This window comes from Carassius gibelio, chromosome A1 (genome assembly GCF_023724105.1).
Source record: "Carassius gibelio isolate Cgi1373 ecotype wild population from Czech Republic chromosome A1, carGib1.2-hapl.c, whole genome shotgun sequence".
Classification (NCBI taxonomy): Eukaryota; Metazoa; Chordata; class Actinopteri; order Cypriniformes; family Cyprinidae; genus Carassius; species Carassius gibelio.
Window position 1 is genome coordinate 17618780 of NC_068371.1, and position 18440 is coordinate 17637219.

Sequence of the window (18440 nt, forward strand, 5' to 3'; positions counted from 1 at the left end):
GACAAACTGCATTTCTAGATCAGGACATTCTATTAGATTCTATGTGATTCTATGACAATATGGTGAAGCAGACTCTTAAGCACACAAATGTTGACATGTAACCTTGAGTAAATCAGAAATTAAAGGTTTAATTAAAATAGCTGTCAGAGAGATATGACGAGAGATGGTATAAATGGCGACATTTGTATAATACATATAAACAAGTAGGCCATGTAAGAACTGCTTATGTTAATAGAAGGGATGCTTCAGTTATGTCTCGATTGAGAATTGGACACTTTGTTCTTAAAGGTCCAGTTTTTCGTGCTTTTTTGAAGCTTTGATTGTGTTTACAGTGTGCAATATAACGTGTTCATATTTCGTGTGTAAAAAAACAGTATTTTTCACACAATTCACCTATCTATATAACGCTGTTTTCACTGTCATAAAAACGGGCTGATGACTTCCTTGTTCTATAAAGTCCCTCCTTCAGAAATACGTAAAGAGCTTTGATTGTGCCAGCGGTTCCTGTGTTGTGATTCGACACACTCCAGGAAATGCAATTGGGCTAGTTTTGAGAAGCAAGTAGGCAGGAGCATGTTCTGGAGATGTACTTATAATCACAGGAGCGTTTTTACTGGTGAGATGCATATGAAAATCGCATTCGATTTTTTTGCACAGCCTTAACATCTAGTTAACAAAGCTAAACAGTGTTGCCCTTTGTGTAATAAGTTACAGCAACTTAAATAATAAAATACACTTACCGGTTGTGGTCCATAAACAACGCCTTCTCCAGACAAAGAGGGAACTGCTCCATCTTTCAGGAATAATCTTTGTGTGAATCCGGCATTTAACTGATAGAGATTGAGGAAGCTGTCCTCAGCAAAATGTGCTGCACATAGTTTTACATGTGGATTATAATTTTCGGGAACCGAGTTAAACATAAATTGTAACCATTAATCTCCAATTACAACGTCCCTGGCAAGTCCAAAAAAAGATGATTGAACTCTGAGATGAAAATAACAGCGTTCCGACGACATGGCGACAAACACAAACGCAACTCTTCCTCTTCTCCATCTGAGCGCAACAAGACCACGCCCCCCTTTTTGTGTATTCATGTGGGTGGAGGAAAACTGTTTTTTTTGTGACGTCATTACTGCAGGAAATGGAGGGATGTAGTCCAAACGAGTTGTTTTTTGTAGGCTAATTCTGTTAAATAAAATATCTCGCTTGGCATTGAACTTTGAGCTTTAGAATTTTACAGATATTATTTATACTCTAACAACAACATTACACACTAACTAAAGTTTAAAACATGGGATCACAAAGAATGGGACCTTTAATAAACCACTCCAGATGATAAGAAGACACAAATCTGCTGATGTAATCATTGTGGACTTCCAGAAACTGTAAAGCATGTGCTAATTTACTGTAGGGCATATGAAAGGGAAATAATACCATTAAAAGAGGAATTAAAATCTGCTGGTATTAATTCTATGACATTACAGAATGTATTGAACGGTTGTCATAAAGGTTATAAAGCTCTTATTAATTTTCTGAAAATAACACATGTATATAATAAAATAGGCTATGGGTAGAATTTTTTTATTTTTTTTTATTTACCCATTTGTATTTATTTTTTAAATAACATTTCCCTTGATATCGTCGCCTCACGCTCCATCCCAGTAGGTGGCGGAATATACACGAAAAGCTGGTTTGCCAACTACCTTAAAACTTCAAAAGAAGAAGAAAGCGGAACCCCAAACGCTCACCGTGGCATCACACGGAATGTTTTTGTCGCTGCAGCGCTCCAGTCGGAAGCTGCACAAGCGTGTTGCTCATCTCTGTCAGTTAGCGGCTTGATGTAGCTGTTTTTTTTCTTCTTCTCTTTTCTGTAGTTTGTATTAATCAGTTTCTGTTGAAAATAATATCTTTGCATGATGCCCGTGGCTGCTCGGACAGTCTGTCAGATGCTTCAGCGCCGTAAGTTATCATAATAAAACGCAAATAATGAATCTACTGACCTTCAAACGCTCACTTTATACAGTCTGTCAAATTAAACGTTAACTAACAGATGTTCACTTCTCATTTAAACAGTTACATATTATAATGTAGGTTATACTGTATCCATCAACTAACGTAGTGGTAATACCATATTTTACATCTAATGTAGAAATTTCTGACATGGTGTGTTTGTAGGGTGAATGTAGATGAATGGCATACTGATCAACATCATTATGCGTGAAAATCAGCTTTAAGTTCATACTGAAGAAGTCTGGGATAACATTACTGAGTCATATCACACAGTTGCTATGACCTTTAAAATGGAATGTGGTACATATGGTGTCCTCTTCATATACAAAACCGATTCCAAAAAAGTTGGGACACTGTACAAATTGTGAGTAAAAAATGAATGGAATAATTTACGAATCTCATAAACTTATATTTTATTCACAAATAGAATATAGATAAAATATCAAATGTTGAAAGTGAGACGTTTTGAAATGTCATGCCAAATATTGGCTCATTTTGGATTTCAAGGGGATTTGATATTAAAATTAAAATATGGAAGAAATATTGTGTTTTTTTTTCTTTAAAAAAATAAGGTTTTATTTTCAACAGTAGTAGCAGTATCACATAAATTCTACTAAATAATAGTAATATTTCTAGCACAATGCCTTTATGTAAAAATGAACTTATTTGGATGGGTTGCCGTGAATACATTTAAATTGACACTGGTTTTACTCAAATGAAATGGTAAAATGCTTTTGAATTGACTCAGAACAGTTCTGGTGATGTTGTTTTTGTATTTATGTCCTCATTGAGACTGCAAATGCTGAAATTACTGCAAGCATTACGCTTCAGTCTATGTAGTAAACAAACCCGCACATCTCTGCGATTCGTTCATTCATTCACACAGAGACACGCAGAACATTTACAGATACTGGTCCATATGGAGATTTTATTTGATTTATGCTAACTTTGACAAATTCAGTGACTGTTCATATTAAAATGTAAGTTTCATTTTCATGATTTTGTTTTGTAATGATTTTGAGATTCCATCCGCGTTTTCTGCTTTGCAAAAATCATAGTGCTGTATGCGCCAAGAACCGGGTTGACCAGGTGCTCGGTAACACTGGTTCTTAAAGGGGGGGTGAAATGCTGTTTCATGCATACGGAGTTTTTTACAGTTGGATTCCCATGCTAAACATGGACAAAGTTTCAAAAATTAAGTTGTACGTTTGAAGGAGTATTTTTGTTCCAAAAATACTACTTCCGGTTTATCACAAATTTCGGAAGGTTTTTTTCGAGTATGGCTCTGTGTGACGTTAGATGGAGCAGAATTTCCTTATATGTGTCCTAAGGCACTTCTGCCGGAAGAGCGCGCGCTCCCGTATAGCAGAGCACTGAGAGCACAGACATTCACTGATCAGAGCGAGAGCGTCGCGAAAAGTCACAAAAGAAGTGTGTTTTTGGTTGCCAGGGCAAGACAACCCTGCACAGATTACCAAAAAAAAAAAAAAACAGCATTCATCAACGGAGTTGTGCAAGTGTTTTTGTTTGTTCCCTGCATTTCGAAGATGCTTGTTTTACAAACAAGGCCCAGTTTGACGCCGGATTTGCACATCGTTTATTTCTTAAGGATAATGCAGTCCCAACGAAAAAGGGTCACGATCATGTGTTGGAACCGCATGCGGTGAGTGAAACGGCTTCAAATATCTCTGTGTTGTTAACTTAGCTATCGGCGCGTAAGCACATCAAGTAAACAACATGCGATGTTGTCATCAAACTGCACTTTCCACATGTACAGCTTAAAAAAAAAAAGAAAAGACGACAAAGTGGAACTTAGTCATTTTCCAAAACTGCTAAGCAAATATATACAGTTTCAGTATATACCACATAGAGACGTTGTTGCTGATGCTGCTCTTGTTAAATTTCAGCCTCTGGATCTGATTCTGGATCATAAATATACGCTGAATCTGACTGTTAGCCATGGTTTGTTTTGGTTGGTTTTGTCCTCACGTAGTCACAGCTTCCAAACGCTCTCAACGCAAAAGCTTACTCGCGCTCGTGATTCTTTAGCTCCGCCCACATGTCACGCCTCCAGCCGGTCGTGTTTTTCCGGGAAAAATCGGTACAGACTATCTTTCTCTTATGAATATAATAAAACTAAAGACTTTTTGGAGTTATGAAGGATGCAGTACTACTCTATAGGTACTCAAGATTAACAGGATATTGAGTGAAAACGAGCATTTCACCCCCCCCCCCCCCCTTTAAAAAATCTGGTACTGTGACATTTAAATTTTTTACTACCAACTTGGTACTGAAGTACTGGGTCTTTAGACAACACTAGTAGAAATAAGAGGCCACAAAAGTTAAATCTACATATAAGGAACAGCTAGAGGTCAATTGGCAACATGACTGGGTATAAAAAGAGCCTCTCATAGTGGCAGTGTCTTTCAGAAGTCAAGATGGGCAGAGGATCACCAATTCCCCCAATGCTGTGGCGAAAAATAGTGGAGCAATATCAGAAAGGAGTTTCTCAGAGAGTAATTGCAAATATTTTGAAGTTATCATCATCTACAGTGCATAATATCATCCAAAGGTTCAGAGAATCTGGAACAATCTCTGTGCGTAAGGGTCAAGGCCAAAACCATAACTGGATGCCGGAGATCTTCAGGCCCTTAGACAGCACTGCATCACATACAGCAATGCTACTGTAATGGAAATCACAACATGGGCTCAGGAATACTTCCAGAAAACATTGTCTGTGAACACAATCCACCGTGCCATTCCTTTGCCGGCTAAAACTCTATAAATAAAAAAAAAGACTCTATATCTAAACATGATCCAGAAGCGCAGGCATTTTCTCTGGGCCAAGGCTTATTTAAAATGGACTGCGGCAAAGTGGAAAACTGTTCTGTGGTTATGGGATTACTTGAGTGCATGTGGCATGGGCAGCTTACACATTTGGAAAGGCACCATCAATGCTGAAAGGTTAATCCAAGTTCTAGAACAACATATGCTCCCATCCAGACGTCGTCTTTTTCAGGAAAGACCTTGCATTTTCCAACATGACAATGCCAGACTACATACTGTATCAATAACAACATCATGGCTGTGTAGAAGAAGGATCCGGGTACTGAAATGGCCAGACTGCAGTCCAGATCTTTCACCCATAGAAAACATTTGGTGCATCATAAAGAGGAAGATGTGACAGAGAAGACCCAAGACAGTTGAGCAACTAGAAGCCTGTATTAGACAAGAATGGGACAACATTCATATTCCTAAACTTGAGCAACTTGTCTCTTCAGTCCCCAGACGTTTGCAGACTGTTATAAAAAGAAGAGGGGATGCCACACAGTGGTAAACATGGCCTTGTCCCAACTTTTTTGATATTTGTTGATGCCATGATATTTAAAATAAACTTATTTTCCCCTTAAAATGACATATTTTCTCAGTTTAAACATTTGATATGTCATCTATGTTGTATTCTGAATAAAATATTGAAATTTGAGTGTCCTGTGACAGTGTCCTGAACAGTGAATCATGGCTTTGAGAGTCATTAAACGTAAACAAACAAAACTAAATTAAACTCTGCTGTTCGTGATGATACATTGATGTGTAAAGGCACAAAACGATTGGTCTGTGCAAGAAATTGAAAATATTTATATTGTTTTTATCTCTGATTTTTAACCACAGTGTCTGAACTGTCCTGAGCGCATTTTTGTCTTCTTCTTCGGCCTGCTCATGAGGAGTGGTCTTCTTCTTGCTTTACAGTGCTGCGCTGAAATTTGCACCCTGCCAGATTATGCACCCACTAGTATTGCTAGGTTTAGGAGTAGGTGTTGGGGAGGGGTTAAGATTAGGGGTGGGGTGGGGATTAGGCAAGTTTTAACGAGGTTGGTGCAGAATCTGGCAGGGGTGCAGAATTCAGCACAACTGCAATATCTACAATTTCAATTGGAAGTGTCAATGGTCTACTTGAGAGATAGATGGTGGTAGTGCACAAAAATTCTTGATGAATAAAAAGTAAAAAAGAACAGCATTTATTCAAAATATAAATCTTTTATAACAGTATACACTACCATTCAAAAGTCTTGGGTCAGTATTTTTTTCTTATTATTATTATTTATTTTTTTAAAGAAATTAATGCTTTTATTCAGCAAGTATGTGTTTAATGGATAAAAAATGATAATAAAAACTTAATATTGTTAGAAAACATTTCTGTTTTAAATAAATGCTGTTCTTTTTAACTTTTTATCAAATAATCCTGAAAAATTTATCAAAGGTTCCCAACAAGTTTCGCACACACAGACACACACACACACACATATATATATATATATATATATATATATATATATATATATATATATATATATATATATATACACACAAGTGTAATAGGCAGTCATTTTTGCTAGTCAGTACATAGACATCATTGATGGCATCTTCATAATGAATGAATGTAAATGTGTTGCAGGTCTAGCGTCGAGTGCAGCGGCTGCATGCCTCCCGCCTGCAGAACTGCGCAGTCATCGCAGTGCTTTGTTCTCTAAAGAGCTGGCACGTCAGAGATCTCTGTATCCGCGGACAGAGAAGATCGAGGTGATGCTACAGGGGCCTGGTCTACAGGGGACCCTGCTGGTCATGAACAGAGGCCTGTCGACACCGTACAGCTGCACACGCCGTAAGTGTCTTAATGATACTTAATTGTTTCAATAATTTACCTAAAAATGTAATTTCCTGGAAATGTACTCATCCAAACGCCATCCATGATATAGATAAGTTTGTTTCTTTATGGTAACAGATTCAGAGAAATGTAGCATTAAATGATATCCTCTGCAGTGAATGGGTGCTGTCAGAATGAAAACAGCTGATTAAAACATGACAATAATGGTAGTTCATCAACTAAATTCTAGTGAAGACTGTTTACTGTTTGAATCAAGATGTTTTTAACTTTAATATGCTAATCCATAATATTATGTGTGTATAATGTGTATATGTGTGTGTGTGTGTGTGTGTATATATATATATATATACACACACACACACACACACACACACACACACACACATATACATACATTTTGATCTCAAGTGAGCATCTACTACAGCGACTCACAAATCAGGCAACCAACTGTACCTCATCTACACGCGCTGTTGCTCCATGGACAACACTTTAGTTGGTCACGAGAGCGCCCTCTGGCCTTTGGATGAAGGTTTACTAATCACAGAACCATGTTCACCGATAGATACGCATAGACTTATTACAGCTTTTGCCTGCAATATTATCGTGATTTATTTCCCAGGCCTAATACAGATTCAAGCGTCCCATCACACTGTTAAATTGTTTTAAGTTTCTGATGTTTGTCTTGTCTGTCAGATCTGACAGAGTGGCATGTGAAGAGCTCAGCTCTGGCTCTGGTGGATGGACAGCCGTGGCACATGCACCGACCTTTGACCCACTCCTGTGATCTCACCCTTCTCACCTTCAAAGATGACGACCCTCAGATAGCCAACCAGGTCAGTGTGTGTGTTTTCACTGCTCAATATAAAACACTTCTGATGCTGTGTGTTATCATTGAGACAGTGAACATGTGTGTGCTTTAGGCTTACTGGCGTTCCTGTGCAGCTCTTCTGGGTCATGTGCTCGACGCAGCATTTAAGGACGAGTTCAGTGTTGAGCTGCTTAAGCTTCCTGAAGTGCCAGGTACAATTGAACCTGATTTACTCACAGCTGTGAGTGTTGTTAATTATATTCAGATGATGTTAACTCTTCATCTGTTGTGTTTGCAGTGACCGCTGGTGCATTCTGTTGTGATCTGGTTTTGGACTCTCGTTTAGACTCCTGGATACCTACAGAGGTCAGAACTGCTTCATCTCAGATGTTAACATCTCAAATGTGTCATGCATGTTACATGTTGATTAATTATGTTAATGTGTGCATGTGTGGCATACCTGCATTCAGATCAGTTCTTCACGTCGAACTGAAGATGTTCAGTGCAGTTTTGCACGTGTGTGTATAAATAGACTTTTCTGAATGCTTAAATCAGATGCTTATTTTTTTTTTTTTTTTATAAAGCCAAACTTTATAAGCTGTTGATTGAAAGCAGAGTGAGCGTTTCATATCATGTGATCTCATTTATTTTTGTTTAACCCCTTAATTGTCACTCACATTTTTTTGAACTTAGACTTTATAGAGCACAATCCAAACTTTACATTTTTATAATTCATGAATGAAAACATTTTGTAACATGATATTGATCTACCATTTACATGGTAATGCAATGTTTGAATTTAAAATGGGTTTTAAAGGATGCATTTTGAGATTTTATGTTTTCAGTTGATGTATAATTTCTGATGATTTCTAAAATGTGATAAAGGGAAAAAGGCAATGAAGAATTTTTTCTCTTTTTTTTTTTTTTTTTTTTTTTACAAAGGTCAGAACTCCTGTTATGATGTAGATTTCTGAGGTTGCACTCTTGTCATAAATTAATCTATTACTTTTCCTACATGATTTTTAACAAAAAACATTGGTCAAATATATATTTTGAAGTCTTAGACCTTTCCAACGATATATAGTTTGTAAAAATTAGATTAGAGTTAATTGTAATATAGTGAAGTAAATGTAGGCGTCCCACAGAGGGGAAGGGTGACAGTTAATTTAAGTGTTTAGATCATGAAATGTTTCAAACCCAGTATCAGTAATGTAACCAGTAATGTTTCGATATCAGAAATGTCTACATTCTGAATATACAAAAAAGCACTGATTGAGAGGCATTTTTTGGTCCAAACCCCTGTTAATTTTAAACCCCAATTTTAAAGTTTATATTTGTCTTTAGTGTTGGATGCTGAGATGGATGTGAATTGGAGCTCCTGGCTGTGTGTCAGTATGAAAGTATCTTTGGTGATGATGCTGATCTTCTCTGAAGTGTTAGCAGTGTTCAGTTCGATTGCTTCTTTTGTTGCAGGAAAACATGCGCAGTTTAACGCGTGACGCACTGCAGCTCATTCATAAGGATCTGCCGTGGGAACCGCTGGAGGTTTCAGCGACTGTGGCGCTTGAGATCTTCTCTCATAGCCGGTACAAGAAACACACACTACACAATTCAAATGTTTTCAACGTGTTTTTTGTATTTTGTGCATTATAAAATTAAAATCATTCAGTATAATATCAGATATGGATCTGTTCAGACAGTGTAGACGATATTCAGTAAATCTACATCCAGTAAACTAAAATCTTGAAAATAAATTGTCATTACATGAAATCAAACAGATATTAACATATATATATGTGAGTGTGTGTGTGTGTGTGTGTGTGTGTATGTATAATAAATTAATTTCTCAACATTTCTAATTTTTGCTTAGTTTGTTGAATACTAAAATAACTCAAACTAAAAACCAAAGAGTAATACAAACAATATAGAGATATATTATATTAAAGAGAATAAACTAATAAAAATGACAAAAATATTTCTCAAAGGTAAATGCGGCAGTGTGCTGATTTATGTAAGAGATCACATCCAAAGTAAACAACTGGATATCAGTGACTGTAACTTGGAGTGTGGGGACTACTATTACTTTATCTCCTCAAATGACTTTCTGTGTATTAGCAATTTATTGACCTCCTAAAGCTACTAATGATTTCTTTATTTCTCTTGGTAATTTACTTAAACAGTGTGATGGAAAAGAAGTCATTCTTTTGGGTGACCTTAATTTAAATTGGTTTGAGAAGTCATGTAGAAACAAACTTAAAGAAATAACAAAACCTTTTCAAAAGACACAACTATTAAGTAAACCAACTCGTATAACAAGATCCTCTCAAACTTTAATAGATTTAATATTGACAAATAAACCCGAGAGAATAATTAAAACTTATAATTTAATTACAGGCATGTCTGATCACAATTTAACTCTAGTAGCTAGAAAATTTATAAAAACAAGGTGCAAGAATGAAACTCAAATGAATAGTAAAATGTATATCACATTCATTCCAAAGAAAGATTTACAACTTGTGGAAAAAGATTTAATACAAACAAAGTGGGCTGTCATGATCTTATGTTGGCTGTAAATGACATATTAATCAAATATACAAAAAAGAATCTAAGAAAGCGACATGCAAAACGAAATTTGCCATGGTTCAACAAAATTATTGGGGATATGATGAAAAAGCGAGATATGGCGCTAAAAAAATTTCTCAAATCAGGAATAACAACGGATCGATTCGCCTTTACAAGTCAAAGAAATAAAGTTATTGCTGAGCTTAGAAAGGCCAAAGCCAGTTTTTTTTCTTGAAATCATTAGAAATGCACAAGGTAATAGTAGAATAATATGGAAAACTATTTATAAACTGATTGGAAAAGAAAAGTCAAAATGTGAGAATATTTGTCTCAATATAGAGGGAAAAATTATTGATGACTCTTTTGCAATGGCAACAAATTTTAATGATTATTTTTTAAACAATGTCCAAAAATGGCTCAGAATTTTCACATTGCTCACCCCCCTCACAATCAGTGACAAATCTGATTTTAATCTTAGCTCAATAATTATTACTGTGCTAAACAACAGCAAAGCAAAAGATATTTATGGACTTGATACTTCTTTTCTTAAACAATATAAGGAGATCTTCTCTGATCCGTTGACAATAATGATCAATCAATCGATTAGTGAGGGTATTTTTCCAGCAGCCTTAAAACCTGCGATTGTAACTCCGATATTTAAGTCTGGGAACAAACAAGACATGAACAATTATCGTCCAATAAGCATCCTCCCAGCTGCGTCAAAAGTGCTCGAGAAAACTGTGGCAGAGCAACTTACCACCCACTTTGAATCACAAACTCTTTTAAACCCAATGCAATTTGGTTTCAGACGGAAATACTCAACAGACTCTGCCTGTTGTTACTTCCTGGAAACTATCAGGGCATATGTGGATCAGGGAAGGGTGGTGGGAGCAATCTTCCTTGATCTGCGTAAATCTTTTGATACTGTCAATCACCAGATACTTTACAGTAAATTAAATCAATATAGTCTCTCTGAGCACACCCAAAATTGGATAAGATCTTATTTGAGTGACCGACATCGGTGTGTACAAGTGAATAACATCCAATCTGCGTTCAGAGCCACTTCGATGGAAGTGCCGCAAGGGTCTATTTTGGGACCCTTGCTTTTTAGCATCTATATAAATGACCTCCCTACAGTGTGCTCGGACGTTGACATAATCATGTACACTGATGATACAGTTATCTTCACTTCTTGGGAAAACAAGCTGGAGGTTGCGGACAAATTATCACAAAAGATGCAAAAAGTTGCACAATGGTTACATACGTCTTGTCTGACCTTAAACGTTGATAAAACGGTCTCAATGTTTTTTTCAAATAAATGTAAATTACAAGTAACTCAAGAAATTCAAGTAAATGGACAAACAATTAAAAATGTAAATGAAACAAAATATTTAGGTCTAATACTCGATTCGAACCTTGGTTTTAAAAGTCACATAAAAAATCTTAGTAATAAATTGAAATTTAATTTGATGGACTATAAACATATTAGAAATTCATTAACTACGGAAGCCTCAAATATATACCTCAACACTATGATTGTTCCACATCTTCTGTATTGCATGTCTAGTAGGTCTCAGGCGTGTAAAACATTGTTAAAATTACTTGAATCATTATATAAAAGGGCCATAAAAATCCATGATAAAAAGCCTCGCCAGTACCATCACTGTAAAGTACAAAGTAAATATAACATTTTGAGTTTTGAAAACCTTATTAAATAAAATCAAATTTCTGGTTTATTTAAAATTATCCATAACATCGCTGCTCCCCCTTTGAGAAAATTTGTCACATTAAATTTGGAGAGAATTTCTAGAGCCACACGGTCGACAGTCAGAGGAGAGTGCAGCGTTCCAAAACGTAGAACCACATATGGTCAACAATCATTCTTTTATAAAGCAGCGAACCTTTGGAATATTCTTCCAAACGAAATTATCTCATGCACAAACTATAGTACATTTTACACGCCTGTCCAAACAGTGGTTATTATTAAAGCAAACCTGTACGCACTGAATTGACTGTGATATGAACGATGTAAATTCTGAGTGAGTGAGTGATAGATTCCTGAAGTGGAGTGTGTTTTTATGATGTGAGTGAAGTAATGATTTTATGTATTATTCTGTATATGTTTTATGAACTTTTGTACGTAGGGCCTATAACATCTACCTGTCCAGGGACTGCGGGTGGAAATTAGCATTTTTTGCTATAACCTGGCACATTACATCTCTTCTTTTTTAGACTAATGTTTTTTCTGTGCATTGTCCCTGATCAAATAAAATAAATTCAAATTCAAATCAAAATTACTCAATTTTATTAAGACTAAAATGCAAACAGGACAAACATTTCATGATCTTAAGAAAACTATAATAGTTCATATTTGAAAATAAAATAACAGTATAAAACGGGATTTCTTCCCAGGGTTATTAGGGTAAACTACTACAATAAAAAAAATTGTAACTTGAAATAAAATAAATATTCACTGAAATAAAACATTATAAATATATATATATATATATATATATATATATATATATATATATATATATATATATATATTTTTTTTTTTATTATTTCAGCTAGTTTCCGAAGCAACATTTCTCATTTTCAATTAGTTTGACTTAAATTAAATAAAAATGAATAAAAACTATTAAACTATAAGCTATTAAATAGAGGAATTGAATAACAACAAAAATTGACAAGAAAAATGACAAATACAAAGCATAATTACTAATTTATTTATTTATTTTATTTATTTATTTACATAGCTCCCTATTTAGGGGACAAGTATTATCGATTTCATTCCAGTAGTCAACCATGACTCTTGAACCAAGGCCTTCTCTTTCTACCCTCGTCGAGGGAAAAATCTAACTACCAGTCTTATGTCTTCTAAAAATCCTCTTTGACAATTCCACCTTTGAAATAAGAGGCTAATCCAGCCTTAATCAGGTCGCACACTGGATGAGAAGCACAGCGCTGTGCCGCACCATGTCTTTAAAATTAGAACACACTGTTTTATATGAGCGTGCGCAAACCGGAGGCTCCACCAGCAACTTATTAATGCTTCTGGCATCTTGAACTGAACACAATGAGTCCGGTGTGTGAACCTAGAGTTGCCCTTTACCGCGCTGCACTTCTCATCTGATGTGCGACTGCCTTTCAGAAATGCAACAAGAAAACAGCACAGCGAGAGTGACTGATATCACCAAAATACATAGCTATATTTAAGTCAAATGAAAATTCTCATTACAAATGCATCATTCTGAGAACAAAACCAACAAATGTAATGTGCGTTTAATGTAAGCCAACACATTCTGACAGCACTCACAGGCAAACAAATTATGACAAACAAGCAGTGTTTATTATAATATTATTATTGGCACAGCGGCCTAGTAAATGTCCTCAATAACATTATTTGCGGCTTGCATCGTGAGTGATAGTCAGTTTATCAGTGTTTTGTTTTAATGGTTCACCTCTGGTTAATTTAGACATGGCTTCTGATCAGAGTTCATCTAGTTTGAAGGAGGGATGGATGTAATGAACCAGCATTCACTCCATTTTATTTCTCGAATGTGACACATTGTTGAATCAAGATGTTGACTGGATACATATAAACTGTCTCTAATTGAACAGACGGAAAGTTTGAAATATTGAGGGGAAAAAAAACTGTCATTTTAATGGAATATTTTGAAAGCATTTTTTCCTCCAGAATAATCAGGGATTAAACATGTGTAATTGTGTTTGCACAGGTGTAAGCAGGAGGAAGTTGAAGAAAGAGCAGCTCAAAGCCAGAATGGGACAGTGTCTTTATACAGGTGAAAACACACACCCTCTCACTCCTATCATTAAGAGGACATTTCATAGGCGTAATGGTTTTTATACTAAACTTATGTATTGATAATCCTCACAGAATATGTTCTGCATTTTTAAATAAAAATAGTTGATCGTGTTTATAATGTCTGAATAATTAGGACATTTAATATGTCAAACCAGCACACACACACACACACTATCAGATCAGCTGTGCTGGATGTTCTGTGTGTTGCTCAGGTGTGGAGATCATGTGACGGTGAGCGGAGGCCCTCTAGTGGCTCGTACAGGTCTCTGCTCTCAGTATGAGGTCACATCTGTCCATACAGTGGGAGAATGCGAGTGGGGCGTCCTGCGCCGGGCTCAGGGGCTGTCGCTGCCCCTCAACCTCACTGTACGTACATCTCACGTCTGTATTGAGTGTGAGAGAAAATGAATCTTTACAATGGGTCATTCTGCCATATAATTAATGTACCGTATTTTCCGCACTATAAGGCGCACTTAAAAGCCTTTAATTTTCTTAAAAAACGACAGTGCGCCTTATAATCTTATAATATATAGCGCTTTATATATGATTCAAGTCACTCAAGGCGTCTTTATCTGACTGTTTTGTTGACATTGCCTTTAGCACAGCTCCATCTAGTGGATGCATAACATAAACCCAGTCAAACGTTTGGCTGCAGTCTCTTCTATTCTATATGCGCCTTATAATCCGGTGCACCCTATATATGAAAACAGTTCTAAAATAGGCCATTCATTGAAGCTGCGCCTTATAATCTGGTGCGCATTATAGTGCGGAAAATACAGTAAATGTAGCACTGTGGACAATTACAAGAGCAGTTCAGTCTGTCATTTCTAAGATTAAGTCTAGTACATTGTGCTTTAGTGTGTATATTCTTGATTCTGAGTTGTGCACATGTCAGTTTTATTTGTGTTTTTAGGCTCATCATAAAGTGTGGAAGATGCTGCGGAAAAGAGCAGAAAGACTTGTAAGAAATGTTTGTGTGTGATAATTCAGTTAAACAAGTGAAGGCAAGACACTGCAGGCAAAAACATTTTGAGCTATTTGCTTTTTTTTTTTTTTGGCAAAATACACATTTAAATGTTTATTTGATTGCACTGTTTGCATCTATACATTTAAATTCCAGTGAAATAATTGTTTTTATTAAATAGTTGTCTCAGAGCTTACACCAAACATTTCAGTTTTATTGCTCTTTATATTCTGAAGGCTTTTATTGAGGGGTTTGTTCCATTCACACTGATTTATACAACATTTTATTCCTCAAAAACGTGGTGAAATAGTATGTTTTCTGTTTCTGTCAATAAAATCAAACAAGAATTATGAACTTTAATAACAGTGGCTTTATCCACTGTTGAGATTTGTGTACTGGAAATGTATGCAAATTAGGGCATATTTAATTAGATGATGCCTCATTGCCACTTTTAAAAATAGAAAAGCAGACAAAGTTTCAACTCATCCCTAAGTTTGTTCCAACAAACGAAAAATAAAAACACACATACATAAAAAGTTTAAGATGGTGCTGCAGAAATGTGAAGCTCAATTTATTGCAGTACTTGAATTCAGTGAATACATTTTTGTTTTAGCTGTAAAATGTCTAAATCATAATTTTGAGTGCATTTAGTGTGCAAGTGCATTAGTTAACACATTTGATCATTTTTACAAACTCAGAAACTGTTCCAGTTATATGGATGGACAAATAGACTAACTTATATTAAGCCATTTTCTTTAACATTTTTTGGAGGTTCTGTCAATGAAACACATTATTTGATTATTTGCTCTTTTGCAGGTGGAGATTCCCTCATCCTCAACAGTGACTCCTCCTCTCATAACAGAAGCCACGCCCCCTCAGCAGTAATCAACACCTCCCCACCCAGCATTCAGTGTGTTATATTGTTGAATAAAAATGTATGTCACATGTAAAAAGTCTACTTATTTTTTTTGAATGAGTGTCTCACATTACTGACAAAAACATCATGAATGATTGAAGTGATTATTTTTGCTTCCAGCAAATGAATGACTGCAAATTAATCACTGGAAATCTCAAAGTTGGTTGCTGCTAGTAGATCATACAAGTCTTTGTTACTGACCCTCATAATGAATTCAAAATTACAAGAATCATTTGCGACCCTGGACCACAGAACCAGCCTTAAGTCGCTGGGGAATATTTTTAGCAATAGCCAAAAAAACATTGTAGGGGTCACGATTATCGATTTTTCTTTCATGCCACAAATCATTAAGATATTAAGTACAGATCATGTTCCATTAAGATATTTTGTAAATATCCTACCATAAACATCAACCTTAATTTTTGATAAATAATATGCATGGCTAAGAAATTCATTTGGGCAACTTTAAAGGGCTATTTTCTCAGTATTATAGTATTTTTTATTTTTGTTCACCCTCAGATTCCAGATTTTCAAATAGTTGTATCTCCTATCATAACAAACCATACATTAATGGAAAGATTATGTATAAATCTCAATTTAGAAAAATGTATACTTAAATTAACAATTAATTTATTTACAATTTGGCTTTGGTTGAAGAATATTTGTTTTGACTGTTTTTTGTTTTTTTTTTAAATGTGGGGTTTACTTGCATAAACTTTCAGTCAGATTAAAAAGTTATGTTTTTCATGCTGCCATGGTTTGTCAATTGGTATAAATATTTGTGTTTATCAACAAAATTGTGTGAAATAAGACGCTAATTTAACTTATGAAGACCTAAACACAAAATGTTTATGATTTTTTTTTCAATGGTTATATCACTTAAAAATAATGTAAATTAAAAACAAATCTAAATAAATAATAAAAATTATATTTTATGTGTACTATGAGGTTCTTAAAGCATTTCCGAAGTTTCGTGGAATTGGGAAACTTAAGTAAATACTTATTACTAAATGATATTTAGCCCCTAAAATGCTAAAAAAAAAAATTACCGGGGGACCCCTCGAAATGCGATTGGCCTAATTTAGACTAGTTTTAAGTATCATTTGGGTGGGTTTTGTCGTAAAAACCTCAAGTCACCTTTATTTATATAACGCTTTATACAAAATACATTGTGTCAAAGCAACTGAACAACATTCTTTAGGAAAACAGTGTGTCAATAATGCAAAATGACAGTTAAAGGCAGTTCATCATTGAATTCAGTGATGTAATCTCTGTTCATTTTAAATAGTGTCTATGTATTTATTTGCAATCAAGTCAACAATATCGCTGTAGATCAAGTGACCCCAACTAAGCAAGCCAGAGGCGACAGTGGCAAGGAACTGAAACTCCATCGGTGACAGAATGGAGAAAAAACCTTAGGAGAAACCAGGCTCAGTTGGGGTGCCAGTTCTCCTCTGACCAGACGAAACCAGTAGTTCAATTCCAGGCTGCAGCAAAGTCAGATTGTGCAGAAGAATCATCTGTTTCCTGTAGTCTTGTCCTGGTGGTCCTCTGATACAAGGTCTTTACAGGGGATCTGTATCTGGGGCTCTAGTTGTCCTAGTCTCCGCTGTCTTTCAGGGCTGTAGAGGTCCTTTCTAGGTGCTGATCCACCATCTGGTCTGGATACGTACTGGATCCGGACGACTGCAGTGACCCTCTGATCTGGATACAGACTGGATCTGGTGGCTACGGTGACCTCGGAATAAGAGAGAAACAGTCTAATATTAGCGTAGATGCCATTCTTCTAATGATGTAGCAAGTACATAGGGTGTTATGTGAAGTGTTTCCGGTTCCGGTTTACCTAATTAATGCAGCCTAAAAATCCTTTGACGGATTTGGATATTAAAAGCACATTAGTATGTTATGTGTAAACCTTATTTATACTTATTTAATATTGACCTTATTGTGTATCAGTCACTCCTATCTTCTTTCTCTGCTAATGTCTCCTTTGCTAAAAAGACATACTACCATAACAAAATTAACAATTCAACTCTCGCATGCTTTTTAAAACATTTTCCTCACTTTGTCCTCCTCCTCCCCCTCCTGCTTCATCTCTAATAGCTGACGACTTTGCAACGTTTTTCATTAATAAAATTAAACACATTAGTGCACAATTTTCCACAACACAATCATTCAAGCTCATATCACCAGCAAACTTACACTCATTTACCTTCTCTTCACTCTCTGAGGCAGAAGTCTCAAAACTCATCATTTCTAATCACCCTACTACTTGCCCACTTGATCCTTTTCCTTCTCATCTTCTTCAAGCCATTTCTCCTGCAGTTATACCTGCATTCACTCACATCATCAACACTTCCCTCAACACTGGTGTTTTCCCATCATCATTTAGACAGGCTCGTATAACTCCACTACTTAAAGAGCCAGTAAGATGAAAATTCTAAGCTTCCTATCACTGTTTATAAGTCCTGTACATTAGGTTTAAATCCATCCAAGGTTAAAAAACATTGTCATTTTGTCAAAATATAATTTTAAAATTACCTCAATTCTCAGAGATCCCCAAACGGTTCACGTGAAGCTGTTCAAAAGATTCAGTTTCCTTAAACCCCACCTTTCGGTAGCATACTGTGTTCTGATCATTGCAATAGTCCAGCTTGGACAGAACAAGAGCTTGAACAAGGAGTTGTG

The 18440-nt window shown here is 35.8% G+C and overlaps 1 protein-coding gene across 1 annotated transcript; it reads left to right on the top strand.

Annotated features, from left to right (window-relative positions):
- The first annotated feature begins 1747 nt into the window (after window positions 1-1747).
- On the top strand, window positions 1748-15789 carry mrpl39 (mitochondrial ribosomal protein L39). The gene is made up of 10 exons (XM_052590418.1): window positions 1748-1959; window positions 6464-6670; window positions 7367-7506; window positions 7594-7693; window positions 7780-7847; window positions 8955-9067; window positions 13784-13849; window positions 14085-14238; window positions 14786-14833; window positions 15653-15789. The coding sequence occupies exons 1-10, from the start codon at window positions 1914-1916 to the stop codon at window positions 15719-15721; spliced, it is 1011 nt and encodes a 336-aa protein (XP_052446378.1). The 5' UTR covers window positions 1748-1913; the 3' UTR covers window positions 15722-15789.
- The last annotated feature ends 2651 nt before the right edge of the window (window positions 15790-18440 follow it).

What these genes read in the sequence shown, in the direction of transcription:
- mrpl39 (XM_052590418.1), top strand. Translation starts at nt 1,914, where the DNA reads ATGATGCCCGTGGCTGCTCGGACAGTCTGTCAGATGCTTCAGCGCC. An exon ending in ACCGTACAGCTGCACACGCC is followed by an intron (nt 6,671 to 7,366) that starts GTAAGTGTCTTA and finishes CTTGTCTGTCAG; the next exon opens with ATCTGACAGAGTGGCATGTG. An exon ending in ACTCCTGGATACCTACAGAG is followed by an intron (nt 7,848 to 8,954) that starts GTCAGAACTGCT and finishes CTTTTGTTGCAG; the next exon opens with GAAAACATGCGCAGTTTAAC.